We start from the raw sequence: 14,340 nt of genomic DNA, 5'->3' as shown, positions 1-14,340 counted from the left end.
CCACCTCCGGGGTCTCTGGGGCTGGCCCGGCAGCTGCGCCCTGGCTCCCCGGGCACCAGGAGCCTTCCCGCCGCCCAGCACGAGCCCTGAGTCAGCTGCGGGGCCCAGAGGCCCAGGTCTCTCTCTAAAGCTTGCATATCCTGAGCCCTCTGGGCCTGGCTGGGCAGGGCCCGCAGAGCCTCCCCGCAGAGGAATGCACTCTCTGCTCGCCTGGGGCAGCCGCCTGCCCTGGGGACGGTTCTGGAGAAGCACCCGCTGCACTGGCTGACTCATCAATTGCCTGCCCAGCCGCACAGGAAGCCACAAATCTGAGCTGGGCAGGCACAGCCCTGCTGGCACGGCAGCTGAGTCACACAGGCGTGCAGGCCGACAGACAGACAGACAGACAGACAGACAGGGGCAAGCAGGCGGCTGTGCTGACAGCCAAACGGGCTGGCAGGCCAGGCTGAAGGATGCAGCCGAGTGCAGGGCCAGGCTGGTGCCATGGCCCTGGCATGCCCGGGCTGGGCTGCCAGGCACATGATGCCCAGCCGCAGGGACCCTGCCCCCAGTCTGCAGCCCGCGGGGACAGACCTGCCCCCACCCCCACTGCGACAGCCTTTGCTGGGCTCAGGTGTCTGGGCCAGCAGCTGCTCTTGCTGGGCCCACCCTCTGCTAACCCTAGGGTGTGGGGCGTGCCTCAGGCTGTCCTCGGTGAGGGGATCCAGGTCATCCACCATGTGTCCACAGTGGGAGCCGGGGGCTCTGACTTACACTGTGGTAGCTGCCATCTGGAGTGGCCTGAGCTCATGGTGCTGAGGTGTAGCAGGCCCTGATGTGAAGGGGCCCCAGGGTCCCTGTGCCACCCCACCAGCCTGGCGGCCCCTGTGCGCCCCAACTGGGCGCCAAGCTGCCTCTGCCCTCAGACAAGCGGGGTTGGGCACGGCAGGGTGGCCGCGTGGCTGAGTGTCTGCCTCCCGCCCACCCGGGGGCAGATCTCTGACATCCAGGTCAGCGGGCAGTCGGAGGACATGACGGCCAAGGAGAAGCTGCTGCTGTGGTCACAGCGCATGGTGGAGGGCTACCAAGGCCTGCGCTGCGACAATTTCACCTCCAGCTGGCGTGACGGCCGCCTCTTCAATGCCATCATTCACCGGCATAAGTATGCGGCCCCGGGCGGAAAGGCAGGGATGGGGCCGTGGGTCGGGGTGTCCTGGGGCAGCTCAGCCGGGCGACTTCAGACAAGTAGGGGCAGGGAGCATGGCGGGTGGAGTGTCTTCCGCTGATGAGAACCCGCTGCCCGCGGGGACGAGTGGCCGTGCCAGCCGCCCCACCCACGCCCTTCCCGCCGCCTCCTGGGCCCTCCCAGAGGCTCCCTGGCTTTCTCGAGGCTAGAGGGCCCGTGGGCTGCCGGCTCTCACAGCCATGAGCCTCTCCCCTGCGGGACTCAGGTGGCTGAGCCATGGTGGGGATGGCCCCCGGAGGCCCTCAGTCCCGACCCAGGACCTGGGGCCTGGGGGCACAGGGGCTGCAGGGGGCCCAGGCTGACCGGCACCCTCAGTGTGCTCCACCCTGCACCTGCGCCTGCCGTGAGCCCCCTGAGCGCCAGGGGGCGGGGCTCGAGTGCACGGTGGCCGCATGCGGCTACCGGTGTGGTCAGGAGTGGGCGCTAGTGAGGCGGGCAGCGTACTTTTAGGGTGAGCGTGTTGCGGGGATACGCGGATCGTGTGCGTGCCCTGACCGGTCCGTGGGCCTCGCTGCCCTGCGCCCCCGCCTGCGGCTCCGCCGGCCCCTTCGCCCACAGGCCCATGCTCATCGACATGAGCAAGGTGTACCGTCAGACCAACCTGGAGAACCTGGACCAGGCCTTCTCTGTGGCGGAGCGCGACCTGGGCGTGACCCGGCTCCTGGATCCCGAGGGTGCGTGCCGCCGTCCCTCCTTCCTCCTTCCCCTGCCGCTCGCGGGGGGCCCCCTCTGACTCCCCTGCCCCACAGATGTGGACGTGTCCCAGCCCGACGAGAAGTCTATCATCACGTACGTCTCGTCCCTGTACGACGCGATGCCCCGTGTGCCCGACGTGCAGGATGGGGGGAAGGCCAGCGTGAGTGTCGGCCGGCAGGCCCGGGTGGTGGGGGGCCAGGCGGGGCCCTGGCGGCCCCTGGCGGCCCCTGACGCCCGCGCTCGCCCCCAGGAGCTGCAGCTGCGGTGGCAGGAGTATCGGGAGCTGGTGCTGCTGCTGCTGCAGTGGACCCGGCACCACACTGCCATCTTCGAGGAGCGCAGGTTCCCCTCCAGCTTCGAGGAGATCGAGGTGGGCTGGGCCGCTCGGGGCGGGGTCCCGTGCCCACCGGGGCGGTGGGGGGGGCCCAGGCAGGGCTGCCAACGCGTCTTGTCCCCGCAGATCTTGTGGTGCCAGTTCTTAAAGTTTAAGGAGACTGAGCTTCCCGCCAAAGAGGCAGACAAGAACCGGTCCAAGGGCATCTACCAGTCCCTGGAGGTGAGCAAGGGTCTGGAGAGGTGAGCGGGAGGCTTCCCAGAGGTAAGTGGAGGACATCCTGGAGGCGAGTGAGGCCGTCCAGGGGCCTGGCCCGGGGGTCTTCCCCAGCGAGCTTGGCCTGTCCTCCCTCCTGAAGTGGGGCAGGACTGTTCCAGGGCAGGCTGGCCGGGGGCCCAGGGGCCCTGGTGGCTTGGTACCTCCACCCCTCTGCTGGCCCAGGACTGAACTTGGCGCCTGCTCACAGGGGGCAGTGCAAGCAGGCCAACTCAAGGTGCCCCCTGGCTACCACCCGCTGGACGTGGAGAAGGAATGGGGCAAGCTGCACGTGGCCATCCTGGAGCGGGAGAAGCAGCTCCGGAGCGAGTTTGAGAGGTGGGTGGCTGCGGGCCGTGGGTGGGGCCTTGTGGTGGCGGGGAAGCCACCCGAGGGTGAGTCACTACTGCCCAGAGAGGAAATCCCCCCCCAGGCTGGGAAACCCACACCCAGGCAGGGCCAGGCGACAGTGGGCTGCAGGCTGGCGTCGAGGCCAGAAGCAGGAGGGGGCCCGTGTGCTTCGGCCGGGAGCCTGGCGGGCAGTCCCCTCACAGCGGGTCCCGTGGGTGTTGGGCCGCAGGTTGGAGTGTCTTCAGCGCATCGTGAGCAAACTGCAGATGGAGGCCGGCCTGTGCGAAGAGCAGCTGAACCAGGCCGACGCCCTGCTGCAGTCGGTGAGGGGGAGGGGCCGGGGTGGGACCGGGCAGAGGCAGCAGGGAGGCGGGGTGGGGCGGGGAGGATCCCTGAAGCTGCCTCTCCTGGCAGGCGGGTCGCAGCTCCTCCCTCCTGGTGCGCAGCCAGCCCTGACTGCTGGCTTCGAGCAGAGCAGAGCCGGCTTGTGGGCACCAGGCAGGACACTCGAGAGGCCTGCCCGAGGGCTCGCTGCCTGGACGGGCGTGGGGAGGATGAGGCCCAGGGACCTTGGGGGAGGCCAGGGTCTGGCTCCTCGGCCCCAGGGAGCCATGGCTGGCATTTTGTGCATCTTGAAGACATGTGGGGCTGGGTGGGGAGAGGAAGGGAAAGGTCGGGGCTGGGGTCTGAGTCGCAGCCCACCTTGTAGGATATCCGGCTGCTAGCAGCGGGCAAGACAGCACAGCGGGCGGGTGACGTGGAGCGGGACCTGGACAAGGCGGACGGCATGATCCGGCTGCTGTTCAACGACGTGCAGGCCCTCAAGGACGGCCGGCACCCGCAGGGCGAGCAGATGTACCGCAGGTGGGCCGCGCCCCGCCCTGAGTGCAGGGGCCTGGGGTTGCTCCCCGGCCCCGGCTCACCCCCTCTTGACTCCCCCGCTGCCCTCAGGGTGTACCGCCTGCACGAGCGCCTGGTGGCCATCCGCACCGAGTACAACCTTCGGCTGAAGGCGGGCATTGCAGCCCCGGTGACCCAGGTGACCCAGGTGACACTGCAGAGCACGCAGCGGCGCCCCGAGCTGGAGGACTCCACCCTGCGCTACCTGCAGGATCTGCTGGCCTGGGTGGAGGAGAACCAGCGCCGCGTGGACGGCGCCGAGTGGGGCGTGGACCTGCCCAGCGTGGAGGCACAGCTGGGCAGCCACCGCGGCCTGCACCAGTCCATCGAGGAGTTCCGGGCCAAGATCGAGCGGGCGCGGAGTGACGAGGTGCGCGGGCGCCCGGAGGGTGTGCCGCGGGTGGTAGGCCAGGTCCTGGCCATGCAGGCCTCACCCCTCCTCCCCCCCTGCAGGGCCAGCTCTCCCCAGCCACCCGGGGCGCCTACCGAGACTGCCTGGGCCGGCTGGACCTGCAGTTTGCCAAGCTGCTGGTGAGTGGGGGCCGGGCGGGCGGCGGGGCAGGTGGCGGGGCTGTGGCCCGCTGATACCCTGCCTGCCCACAGAACTCCTCCAAGGCCCGCCTGCGGTCCCTGGAGAGCCTGCACGGCTTCGTGGCGGCCGCCACCAAGGAGCTGATGTGGCTGAGTGAGAAAGAGGAGGAGGAGGTGGGCTTCGACTGGAGCGAACGCAACGCCAACATGGCTGCCAAGAAGGAGAGCTACTCGGTGAGGCGGCCCCGCCGACGCTCCCGCTCCGGGCCAGCAGCGGCAGCCGGGGGCGTGCGTGGCGTGGGCGGGGGGCTGGCGGACCGCAGCGTGGCTCGGCACCGTCCCTGAGCCCCGCTGTCTCCATGGCAGGCCCTGATGCGTGAGCTGGAGCTGAAGGAAAAGAAAATTAAGGAGATCCAGAACACCGGGGACCGGCTGCTTCGGGACGACCACCCCGCTCGGCCCACGGTGGAGGTGGGGGGCCGCGGGGAGACCCCTTGGTGCCCACGGTGGGGGCGGGGGGCCGTGGGGAGACCCCCTGGTGCCCACGGTGGGGGCGGGGGGCCGCGGGGAGACCCCCTGGTGCCCACGGTGGGGGCGGGGGGCCGCGGGGAGACCCCCTGGTGCCCACGGTGGGGCGGGGGCTGCGGGGCCCCCCAGGCCCGTGGGCGGGGGCTGACAGGGATGCCCGCTGTGCCACAGTCCTTCCAGGCAGCGCTGCAGACCCAGTGGAGCTGGATGCTGCAGCTGTGTTGCTGCATCGAGGCCCACCTGAAGGAGAACACCGCCTACTTCCAGGTGAGAGCCCGCCCCGCCCGGCTCAGCCGCAGCGTTTGCGAGAAGGCCCGAGACCCTCCCCGTGGCCGTGCGCCTCGCCTCGCCGAGCTCACGTTCAGGTCCCCCCAGGCCCCTCAGGCCCACACTGGGGCAGCCCTGGCAGGCCCAGCCTGACCCCTTCCTGCTGCCACAGTTCTTCTCAGATGTGCGGGAGGCGGAGGAGCAGCTGCGGAAGCTGCAGGAGACGATGGGCAGGAAGTACACCTGCGACCGCTCCATCACCGTCACTCGCCTGGAGGACCTGCTGCAGGACGCCCAGGTGAGCCGGCCGTGCAGGGGGCCTGCGCGGCTGAGGGCGGGTGGCGCCAGGCTCGGGGACGGAGCGGCACAGCGGGGGCAGGTAGAGGGCGTGAGGCCTGGGAGAGGCGACTGGCAGCAGGGCCACGTTGGTGTTCCGGAAAGGCTCCTTTAGGGGCGGAAGTGGGGCGACGGGGGGTCAGCAGGGGTCGGGGCCGCGGGAGGCACGGTGCGGGGCGGCAGTCTGCACGGTGGGATGGGGCGTGCGGTGACAGGGACAGCGTCAGGGTGCTGGAGTGCTGGGAGGTGTCCGGTCAGAACTAGTCGCACCCGTTCACCTGCGCAGCCCCCAGAGAGGTAGAGGCTTCAGATGGCCGCTCTGTCACCAGCTCTTTGACCTCAGAGGGGTCCACTGACGCCTCGGACCTGGCGCCTAGGGCTGAGCTGGACAGAGAGGCAGCCGGCTGTGGGTGCCTGTGCCCTGGGCGGGGGCAGAGGCACCGGAAGGGTCTCGGGGGCCTTCTGAGCGTGCCGGGGGTGGTGAAGGAGGGGAGACAAGGCTAGGAGCCCTGCTGGCTGGGGCTCCCGTGCTCAGGATGGGAGTCAGTGAAGTCTGGGGCAGCCAGGAGGCCCCCTCAGCTGCAGTGTTAGCTGCTAGAGGTACAGGCAGTTTCAGGGCGTGTGCTCTGGACCCCGCAGCCTTGGCCAGTCCTTGGGTTAACACTGGATGGACTGAACAGGAGGCGGCGGGTGACCCTCTGCAGTGGGAGGGGACTGTGGGAGGAAGATGTGGGGGCAGGAGACACAGTCCTCTCCCGGGGCACGCAGTGCGTGGCCCCAGTGTGTGACCTGGGGTCGGGGCGTGCACTCAGTTCCGGCCAGCAAGGAAGGAGGGCGGGCCGGGGGTTCTGCTGAGGCCGAGCCCTGGGGCCGCAGGGAGGAGCCCTGGGCTCCAGTGCCGCCTCACTGTCCGGGGCAAGTGTGTGGGTCTTCGTAGACCCTTGCTCAGGTGGTGTCTGGATGCCAGATGACAGTCTCTGAGCTGTCTTCCTCTGCAGGACGAGAAGGACCAGCTGAATGAGTACAGGGGACACCTCGCAGGCCTGGCTAAGCGGGCCAAGGCTGTGGTACAGCTGAAGCCCCGCAGCCCAGCCCAGCCCGTGCGGGGCCGTGTGCCGCTGCTGGCCGTGTGTGACTACAAGCAGGTGGAGGTGAGGGCAGCGGGCCGCGTGCAGGACAGAGCTTGCGGGGGTGGGGGGTGGACCGGGGCCTGCTGGGGGCAGAGTGGGTGTGGCCACACCGTGACAGCTCTGCCTGCCCCAGGTGACCGTGCACAAGGGCGACGAGTGCCAGCTGGTGGGCCCCGCGCAGCCGTGCCACTGGAAGGTGCTCAGCAGCTGTGGCAGTGAGGCCGCTGTGCCCTCTGTGTGCTTCCTCGTGCCGCCGCCCAACCAGGAGGCCCAGGAGGCCGTCACCAGGTGGGTGGTCTGGGGTCTGGCCGCTGGAGTGGGTGGCAGTGGGTGGGAGCCCCAGTGCCTCTGACTGCACCCTGACCTGCCAGGCTGGAGGCCCAGCACCAGGCCCTGGTCGCACTCTGGCACCAGCTGCACGTGGACATGAAGAGCCTCCTGGCGTGGCAGAGCTTCTGCCGGGACCTGCAGCTCATCCGCTCCTGGTCCCTGGTTACGGTAGGCCAGCCCCACGGGCCACCCAGGGCAGAGGGGGGCTTCGCGGCTGAGCCTGCGTGCAGGTGCTCAGCCTTCCTGCCGCCCACAGTTCCGCACCCTGAAGCCAGAGGAACAGCGCCAGGCCCTGCGTGACCTGGAGCTGCACTACCAGGCCTTCCTCCGGGACAGCCAGGACGCTGGCAGCTTTGGGCCTGAGGACCGGCTGCAGGCTGAGCGCGAGTACAGCTCCTGCAGCCACCATTACCAGCAGCTGCTGCAGAGCCTGGAGCAGGGTAGGTGCAGGGGGAACGAGGGGAGACCTGGCAGGCAGGGCGGGTGGGGCCGGGCCAGGCCGCATTGTGAGCGGATTGTGTCCCTAGGCGAGCAGGAGGAGTCCCGTTGTCAGCGCTGCATCTCAGAACTCAAGGACATCCGGCTGCAGCTGGAGGCCTGCGAGACCCGCACGGTGCACCGCCTGCGGCTGCCGCTGGACAAGGAGCCCGCACGGGAGTGCGCCCAGCGCATCGCCGAGCAGCAGGCAGGCGCCGTGCCCAGCCCTGTGCCCGTCCCCTCGGCCTTCAGTGCGGCTGGGCTTCCGTGCTCAGCTCTCTTCCTCCTCTCTCCCCAGAAAGCACAGGCCGAGGTGGAAGGGCTGGGCAAGGGGGTTGCCCGGCTCTCTGCCGAGGCCGAGAAGGTCCTGGCCCTGCCCGAGCCATCACCCGCTGCCCCCACTCTGCGCTCGGAGTTGGAACTGACCCTGGGCAAGCTGGAGCAGGTCCGAAGCCTCTCCGCCTTTTATCTGGAGAAGTGAGTGCACCTGTCAGAGGCCAGGGCTGGGACCTCAGCAGGGTCCGAGCAGAGCGGGGCCTGCCTGCTGTGTGCTGGCGGAGGGCAGGGCGCTGGACGGGGCAGCAGGCAGTGAGGTGGGGTCCGCTGAAAGATCTGGCCAAGAGATGGTGGTTGTAGACCAGGGTGGGGGTCGCAGACATGGGGAGGGGTTCAGTCCTGACCTACCTTAAGGGCAGGATTTACTGATGACTGGATAGGGGGTGAGAGGGGTCAAGGGGGCTGGTGTGGTGCCCTGGGGGAGCCCCACCCATGGGGTGGTAGGAACTAGGGGAGTGTCTTCGTGGAAGCATGGAAGGCATGCAGGCAGAGGGTGGAGCTCAGACCGAGAAATGGCCACAGGGGTGTGCTTGCGGGTCAGACAAACAGGCTCTTCCCTGAAGGTCAGCACCAGGGACCTTGGGGGAGGGAGAGGATGAGGACCTGGGAAGGGTGAGTAGGGGGCGGGGTGTTGAAGGGCTAATGCCGAGGTCTTTCCGGGGGCCTGTACCTGCACCCCACCCCCAGTGCCCCTGGGGAAATGCAGAGTCCTCACCAGGGCGTCTGTTTCCTTCAGCGCGCATGCGCCCATGGCACAGTGACTCACTCCCGAGCAGGGTGAGGTCCTCTCCGCCATGTCAGATCTCCTCCAAGGCCCTGCCAGTTTACAGTCCTTGTTTCAGACGTGTGATTTCGTAGTTTCTGATGACACAGCAGACTCCCTGTCCGACCCCTTACCTGCTGTTTCTTCACAAAGGCTAATGGTCACTGTCCCCTCACCCAGCCTTGGGGCTAGAGGTGGAGAGCTGCCCCCAGGCCCCAGGGTGGCTGGCTGGGGGCTCCCCTGCCTCAGGGCCTGGGGGTTTGCTGTGGCGAGGGCCAGCACACCCTCCCTCCAAGACTCAGGCTGGAGCCAAAGCGCTCCTGTGTCTGAGCGGTCTCCGCTCTCCTTGCGGTCTCCATTCTTTTCCCCGAAGCGCATGACCGAGGGTCAGCCACACACCGTGGCTCTGGTTCCGCCGCGCTGGGCTCCCCGCTGCCTTGGGCCTGCCCCCCAGCCCCCACCGGCTCTCATCCCTGCCCACCTTCCCCCAGGCTCAAGACCATCAGTCTGGTGATCCGCAGCACACAGGGGGCTGAAGACATGCTCAAGGTCCACGAGGAGCAGCTCAAGGAGGCCCAGGCCGTGCCCGCCACCCTCCCAGAGCTCGAGGCCACCAAGGCTGCACTCAAGGTACCGCTGCCAGGCCTGTGCCTTGCAGGGAGGCCAAGGGACATTGGGGGCTAGCAGCCGGGCCTTGGGCTGAAACGGCACCTGCCCCTCTGGCCCCCAACAGAAGCTGCGGGCCCAGGCGGAGGCGCAGCAGCCGGTGTTCGATGCCCTGCGAGACGAGCTGCGGGGGGCACAGGAGGTGGGGGAGAGACTGCAGCAGCGGCACGGTGAGCGGGACGTGGAGGTGGAGCGCTGGCGTGGGCGGGTGGCCCAGCTGCTGGAGCGCTGGCAGGCCGTGCTGGCCCAGACCGACCTGCGGCAGCGCGAGCTCGAGCAGCTGGGCCGCCAGCTGCGTTACTACCGGGAGAGCGCAGACCCGCTGGCCGCCTGGCTGCAGGACGCCAAGCAGCGGCAGGAGCAGATCCAGGCCGTCCCACTGGCCGACAGCCGGGCGGTGCGAGAGCAGCTGCGGCAGGAGAAGGTAGGCCTGAGCCGGGCGCGGGGCGGCAGTGAGGCGGGGTGGGGTGCCTCCGGGGCCGCTGACCACCGTGCCCCCCAGGCGCTGCTGGAGGAGATCGAGCGTCACGGGGAGAAGGTGGAGGAGTGCCAGAAGTTCGCAAAGCAGTACATCAACGCCATCAAGGTGAGGCTTCCACCTTTTGCTGCCTTTGCTGACGCCCAAGACTGGCAAAAGCCCGTGGGGGTTCAGGGGCCAGGTGAGGGGTGGCTGACCAGTCTTTCCCACAGGACTACGAGCTCCAGCTGGTCACGTACAAGGCGCAGCTTGAGCCAGTGGCCTCCCCGGCCAAGAAGCCGAAGGTCCAATCTGGGTCTGAGAGTGTCATCCAGGAGGTAGGGCCGTGGGGCGCGGCTGGGGGGTGGGCTCCTGGGCCCCGTGGCTGGGGTGGGGCTCACCCGGCCGCCTCCTCCCTCTGCCCCTCAGTACGTGGATCTGCGCGCTCGCTACAGTGAGCTGACCACGCTGACGAGCCAATACATCAAGTTCATCAGTGAGACTCTGAGGCGCATGGAGGAGGAGGAGGTATGGCTGCCAGGGGCGGGGGCCGTCCTGCTGCCCAGACGCAGCCCGGGAACCCATGTGACCTCTTAGCACAGCCCTCTCCACCCCCGCTGCCTGATGCCACCGGCGCCCGCGCCCCGCAGCACCGCCTGCTCCACTCGGCCTGGCGCTGCACTGCTCTGCCCGCTCGGGTGGCTGGTGCCCGCCCCCGACAGGCCATGCCGCCGCGCCATGTGGCCACTGGCCCAGAAGAGCTGGGGCTGTTAGGTTGCGGGGGCTGGGGTTGGGGTGCCCGCCTGTCCTGTTCCTTCTGGGTAGCCTCGCCGTCTAGCTCCACCCCCAGCCCCCTCTGTGGCCACGGCCGCAGGCTTGCAAGTCCCTCTCCTGAGCCGGCTCAGGTCTACACTGTCGTCCCACGGTGGCGCCTCGTGGGGCTGCAGGGATGGACCCAGGTCAGGGAGACGGCCCCGTGGCTTGCGTTGGCGGTGCTCGGGCGAGGCTGTGTGGTGGGTGCCGCGCACGGGGCCTGCGAGCCTCCTGCTTTGCTCTCTCTCTCTCTCTCCTTGTCCGTCTGTCTCGTCGCCTATCTGCGGGAAGAGGGGAGGACGCCTGGGCCTCCTTCCCCGGGCTGGTGAGCACTGTGGGGCCATGCTGCGCTCGCTGCCCTGAGTGCCCTGGGCGGGTGCACGCTCTCTCCCTCGGCCGGGCTGTGACCTGCGTCCTCCCTCCACCTCCCATCGCGCTGTCGGAGTGAACTGTGGTGGTGGTGCCCTGTCACGTGCGCGCCCGGCGGCTGCCCTGCACTCACCCCTCTCTCTGGTTCTCCCCCTCTCTCTGCGCGGCCGCAGAGGCTGGCCGAGCAGCAGCGGGCGGAGGAGCGGGAGCGACTAGCGGAGGTGGAGGCCGCACTGGAGAAGCAGCGGCAGCTGGCGGAGGCCCACGCGCAGGCGAAGGCGCAGGCAGAGAGGGAGGCGCAGGAGCTGCAGCAGCGCATGCAGGAGGAGGTGGCACGGCGGGAAGAGGCTGCGGTGGATGCGCAGCAGCAGAAGCGCAGCGTCCAGGAGGAGCTGCAGCACCTGCGGCAGAGCTCAGAGGCCGAGATCCAAGCCAAGGCCCGGCAGGTGGAGGCGGCCGAACGCAGCCGGCTGCGCATCGAAGAGGAGATCCGCCTGGTACGCCTGCAGCTGGAGACCACCGAGCGCCAGCGCGGCGGGGCTGAGGACGAGCTGCAGGCCCTGCGTGCGCGGGCGGAGGAGGCCGAGGCGCAGAAGCGGCAGGCGCAGGAGGAGGCGGAGCGCCTGCGGCGGCAGGTGCAGGACGAGACCCAGCGCAAGCGGCAGGCAGAGGCGGAGCTGGCCCTGCGAGTGAAGGCCGAGGCCGAGGCCGCCCGTGAGAAGCAGCAGGCCCTGCAGGCCCTGGAAGAGCTGCGGCTACAGGCTGAGGAGGCCGACAGGCGCCTGCGGCAGGCGGAGGCGGAGCGGGCGCGCCAGGTGCAGGTGGCCACGGAGACAGCGCAGCGCAGCGCGGCAGCCGAACTGCAGAGTAAGCGGGCCTCCTTCGCTGAGAAGACGGCGCAGCTGGAGCGCACCCTGCAGGAAGAGCACGTGACGGTGACGCAGCTGCGGGAGGAGGCCGAGCGGCGGGCACAGCAGCAGGCTGAGGCCGAGCGCGCCCGCGAAGAGGCGGAGCGGGAGCTGGAGCGCTGGCAGCTGAAGGCCAACGAGGCGCTGCGCCTGCGCCTGCAGGCGGAGGAGGTGGCGCAACAGAAGAGCCTGGCGCAGGTGGAGGCGGAGAAGCAGAAGGAGGAGGCGGAGCGCGAGGCGCGGCGGCGCGGCAAGGCGGAGGAGCAGGCGGTGCGGCAGCGCGAGCTGGCGGAGCAGGAGCTGGAGAAGCAGCGGCAGCTGGCAGAGGGCACCGCGCAGCAGCGCCTGGCCGCGGAGCAGGAGCTCATCCGCCTTCGTGCCGAGACGGAGCAGGGCGAGCAACAGCGGCAGCTGCTGGAGGAGGAGCTGACGCGGCTGCAGCGAGAGGCGGCCGCAGCCACGCAGAAGCGACAAGAGCTGGAGACCGAGCTGGCCAAGGTGCGGGCGGAGATGGAGGTGCTGCTGGCCAGCAAGGCGCGCGCTGAAGAGGAGTCGCGGTCCACCAGCGAGAAGTCGAAGCAGAGGCTGGAAGCCGAGGCGGGTCGGTTCCGCGAGCTGGCGGAAGAGGCCGCGCGCCTGCGCGCCCTGGCGGAGGAGGCCAAGCGGCAGCGGCAGCTCGCGGAGGAGGACGCGGCGCGGCAGCGCGCGGAGGCGGAGCGCGTGCTCGCGGAGAAGCTGGCTGCCATCAGCGAAGCCACGCGGCTTAAGACGGAGGCGGAGATCGCGCTGAAGGAGAAGGAGGCGGAGAACGAGCGCCTGCGGCGCCTGGCGGAGGACGAGGCGTTCCAGCGGCGCCGGCTGGAGGAGCAGGCGGCCCAGCACAAGGCCGACATCGAGGAGCGGCTCGCGCAGCTGCGCAAGGCGTCGGACAGCGAGCTGGAGCGGCAGAAGGGGCTAGTGGAGGACACGCTGCGGCAGCGGCGGCAGGTGGAGGAGGAGATCTTGGCCCTGAAGGCGAGCTTCGAGAAGGCAGCTGCAGGCAAGGCGGAGCTGGAGCTGGAGCTGGGACGCATCCGCGGCGAGGCGGAGGACACGCTGCGCAGCAAGCAGCAGGCGGAGCTGGAGGCCGTGCGGCAGCGGCAGCTGGCGGCGGAAGAGGAGCAGCGGCGCCGGGAGGCGGAGGAGCGCGTGCAGAAGAGCCTAGCTGCAGAGGAGGAGGCCGCCCGGCAGCGCAAGGCGGCGCTGGAGGAGGTGGAGCGGCTGCGGGCCAAGGTGGATGAGGCGCGGCGCCTGCGTGAAAAGGCAGAGCAGGAGTCCGCGCGGCAGCTGCAGCTGGCCCAGGACGCCGCACAGAGGCGGCTGCAGGCGGAGGAGAAGGCGCACGCGTTCGCGGTGCAGCAGAAGGAACAGGAACTGCAGCAGACGCGCGAGCAGGAGCAGAGTGTGCTGGGGCGCCTGCGCGGAGAGGCGGAGGCGGCGCGGCGCGCGGCCGAGGAGGCGGAATCCGCGCGGGAGCGTGCGGAGCGCGAGGCGGCGCAGTCCCGGCGGCAGGTGGAAGAGGCCGAGCGGCTGAAGCAGGAGGCCGAGGCACAGGCGCAGGCGCGTGCACAGGCGCAGGAGGCCGCGGAGAAGCTGCGCAAGGAGGCGGAGCAGGAGGCAGCGAGGCGGGCGCAGGCGGAGCAGGCGGCCCTGCGGCAGAAGCAGGCGGCCGATGCCGAGATGGACAAGCACAAGAGGTTCGCAGAGCAGACTCTGCGGCAGAAGGCGCAGGTGGAGCAGGAGCTGACTGCGCTGCGACTGCAGCTGGAGGAAACCGACCACCAGAAGGGCATCCTGGATGAGGAGCTGCAGCGGCTCAAGGCTGAGGTGGCCGAGGCCGCCTGCCAGCGCAGCCGCGTGGAGGAGGAGCTCTTCTCTGTGCGCGTGCAGATGGACGAGCTCAGCAAGCTCAAGGCGCGCATCGAGGCAGAGAACCGCGCACTGGTGCTGCGCGACAAGGACAACACACAGCGCGTCCTGGAGGAGGAGGCCGAGAAGATGAAGCAGGTGGCGGAGGAGGCGGCGCGGCTCAGCGTGGCAGCCCAGGAGGCAGCCCGGCTGCGTGAGCTGGCGGAGGAAGACCTAGCACGGCAGCGGGCGCTGGCGGAGAAGATGCTCAAGGAGAAGATGCAGGCAGTGCAGGAGGCCACGCGGCTCAAGGCCGAGGCTGAGCTGCTGCAACAGCAGAAAGAGCTCGCGCAGGCTCAGGCGCGGCAGCTGCAGGAGGATAAGGAGCAGATGGAGCAGCAGCTGGCCCAGGAGACGCAGGGCTTCCAGCGCACGCTGGAGGCGGAGCGGCAGCGGCAGCTGGAAATGAGTGCCGAGGCCGAGCGCCTGAAGCTGCGCGTGGCAGAGATGAGTCGGGCCCAGGCCCGTGCGGAGGAGGATGCCCAGCGCTTCCGGAAGCAGGCGGAAGAGATAGGCGAGAAGCTGCACCGCACAGAGCTCGCCACACAGGAGAAGGTGACGCTGGTGCAGACGCTGGAGATCCAGCGACAGCAGAGCGACCACGATGCCGAGCGCCTGAGGGAAGCCATCGCAGAGCTGGAGCGTGAGAAGGAGAAGCTCAAACAGGAGGCCAGGTCACTGCAACTCAAATCCAAGGAGGTACCAGCTCCGCACATGCACG

General features: G+C 69.5%; 1 protein-coding gene across 18 annotated transcripts in view; it reads left to right on the top strand.

The window, feature by feature from the left end:
* Window positions 1-14,340, top strand: part of PLEC (plectin) — a 51,000-nt gene that overhangs the window by 29,301 nt on the left and 7,359 nt on the right. For all 18 annotated transcript variants that reach the window (XM_036233172.1, XM_016131831.2, XM_016131850.2 and 15 more), the window contains 26 exons: window positions 975-1,141; window positions 1,784-1,899; window positions 1,975-2,081; window positions 2,172-2,291; window positions 2,382-2,477; window positions 2,722-2,849; window positions 3,091-3,184; window positions 3,571-3,725; window positions 3,813-4,131; window positions 4,215-4,292; window positions 4,365-4,526; window positions 4,659-4,763; window positions 4,992-5,087; window positions 5,260-5,385; window positions 6,422-6,574; window positions 6,687-6,841; window positions 6,925-7,051; window positions 7,140-7,323; window positions 7,411-7,568; window positions 7,659-7,837; window positions 8,951-9,089; window positions 9,193-9,549; window positions 9,628-9,711; window positions 9,816-9,920; window positions 10,012-10,110; window positions 10,938-14,318. In XM_036233172.1, coding sequence (XP_036089065.1) covers window positions 975-1,141; window positions 1,784-1,899; window positions 1,975-2,081; window positions 2,172-2,291; window positions 2,382-2,477; window positions 2,722-2,849; window positions 3,091-3,184; window positions 3,571-3,725; window positions 3,813-4,131; window positions 4,215-4,292; window positions 4,365-4,526; window positions 4,659-4,763; window positions 4,992-5,087; window positions 5,260-5,385; window positions 6,422-6,574; window positions 6,687-6,841; window positions 6,925-7,051; window positions 7,140-7,323; window positions 7,411-7,568; window positions 7,659-7,837; window positions 8,951-9,089; window positions 9,193-9,549; window positions 9,628-9,711; window positions 9,816-9,920; window positions 10,012-10,110; window positions 10,938-14,318 — 6,990 coding nt within the window. The remainder of the gene's footprint in view (window positions 1-974; window positions 1,142-1,783; window positions 1,900-1,974; window positions 2,082-2,171; window positions 2,292-2,381; window positions 2,478-2,721; window positions 2,850-3,090; window positions 3,185-3,570; window positions 3,726-3,812; window positions 4,132-4,214; window positions 4,293-4,364; window positions 4,527-4,658; window positions 4,764-4,991; window positions 5,088-5,259; window positions 5,386-6,421; window positions 6,575-6,686; window positions 6,842-6,924; window positions 7,052-7,139; window positions 7,324-7,410; window positions 7,569-7,658; window positions 7,838-8,950; window positions 9,090-9,192; window positions 9,550-9,627; window positions 9,712-9,815; window positions 9,921-10,011; window positions 10,111-10,937; window positions 14,319-14,340) is intronic.

Source organism: Rousettus aegyptiacus, unplaced genomic scaffold, assembly GCF_014176215.1.
Source record: "Rousettus aegyptiacus isolate mRouAeg1 unplaced genomic scaffold, mRouAeg1.p scaffold_m13_p_15, whole genome shotgun sequence".
In the NCBI taxonomy this organism is placed as follows: Eukaryota; Metazoa; Chordata; class Mammalia; order Chiroptera; family Pteropodidae; genus Rousettus; species Rousettus aegyptiacus.
Note: the sequence above shows the minus strand (reverse complement) of the source record. Positions and strands in the feature narration are given on the sequence as shown.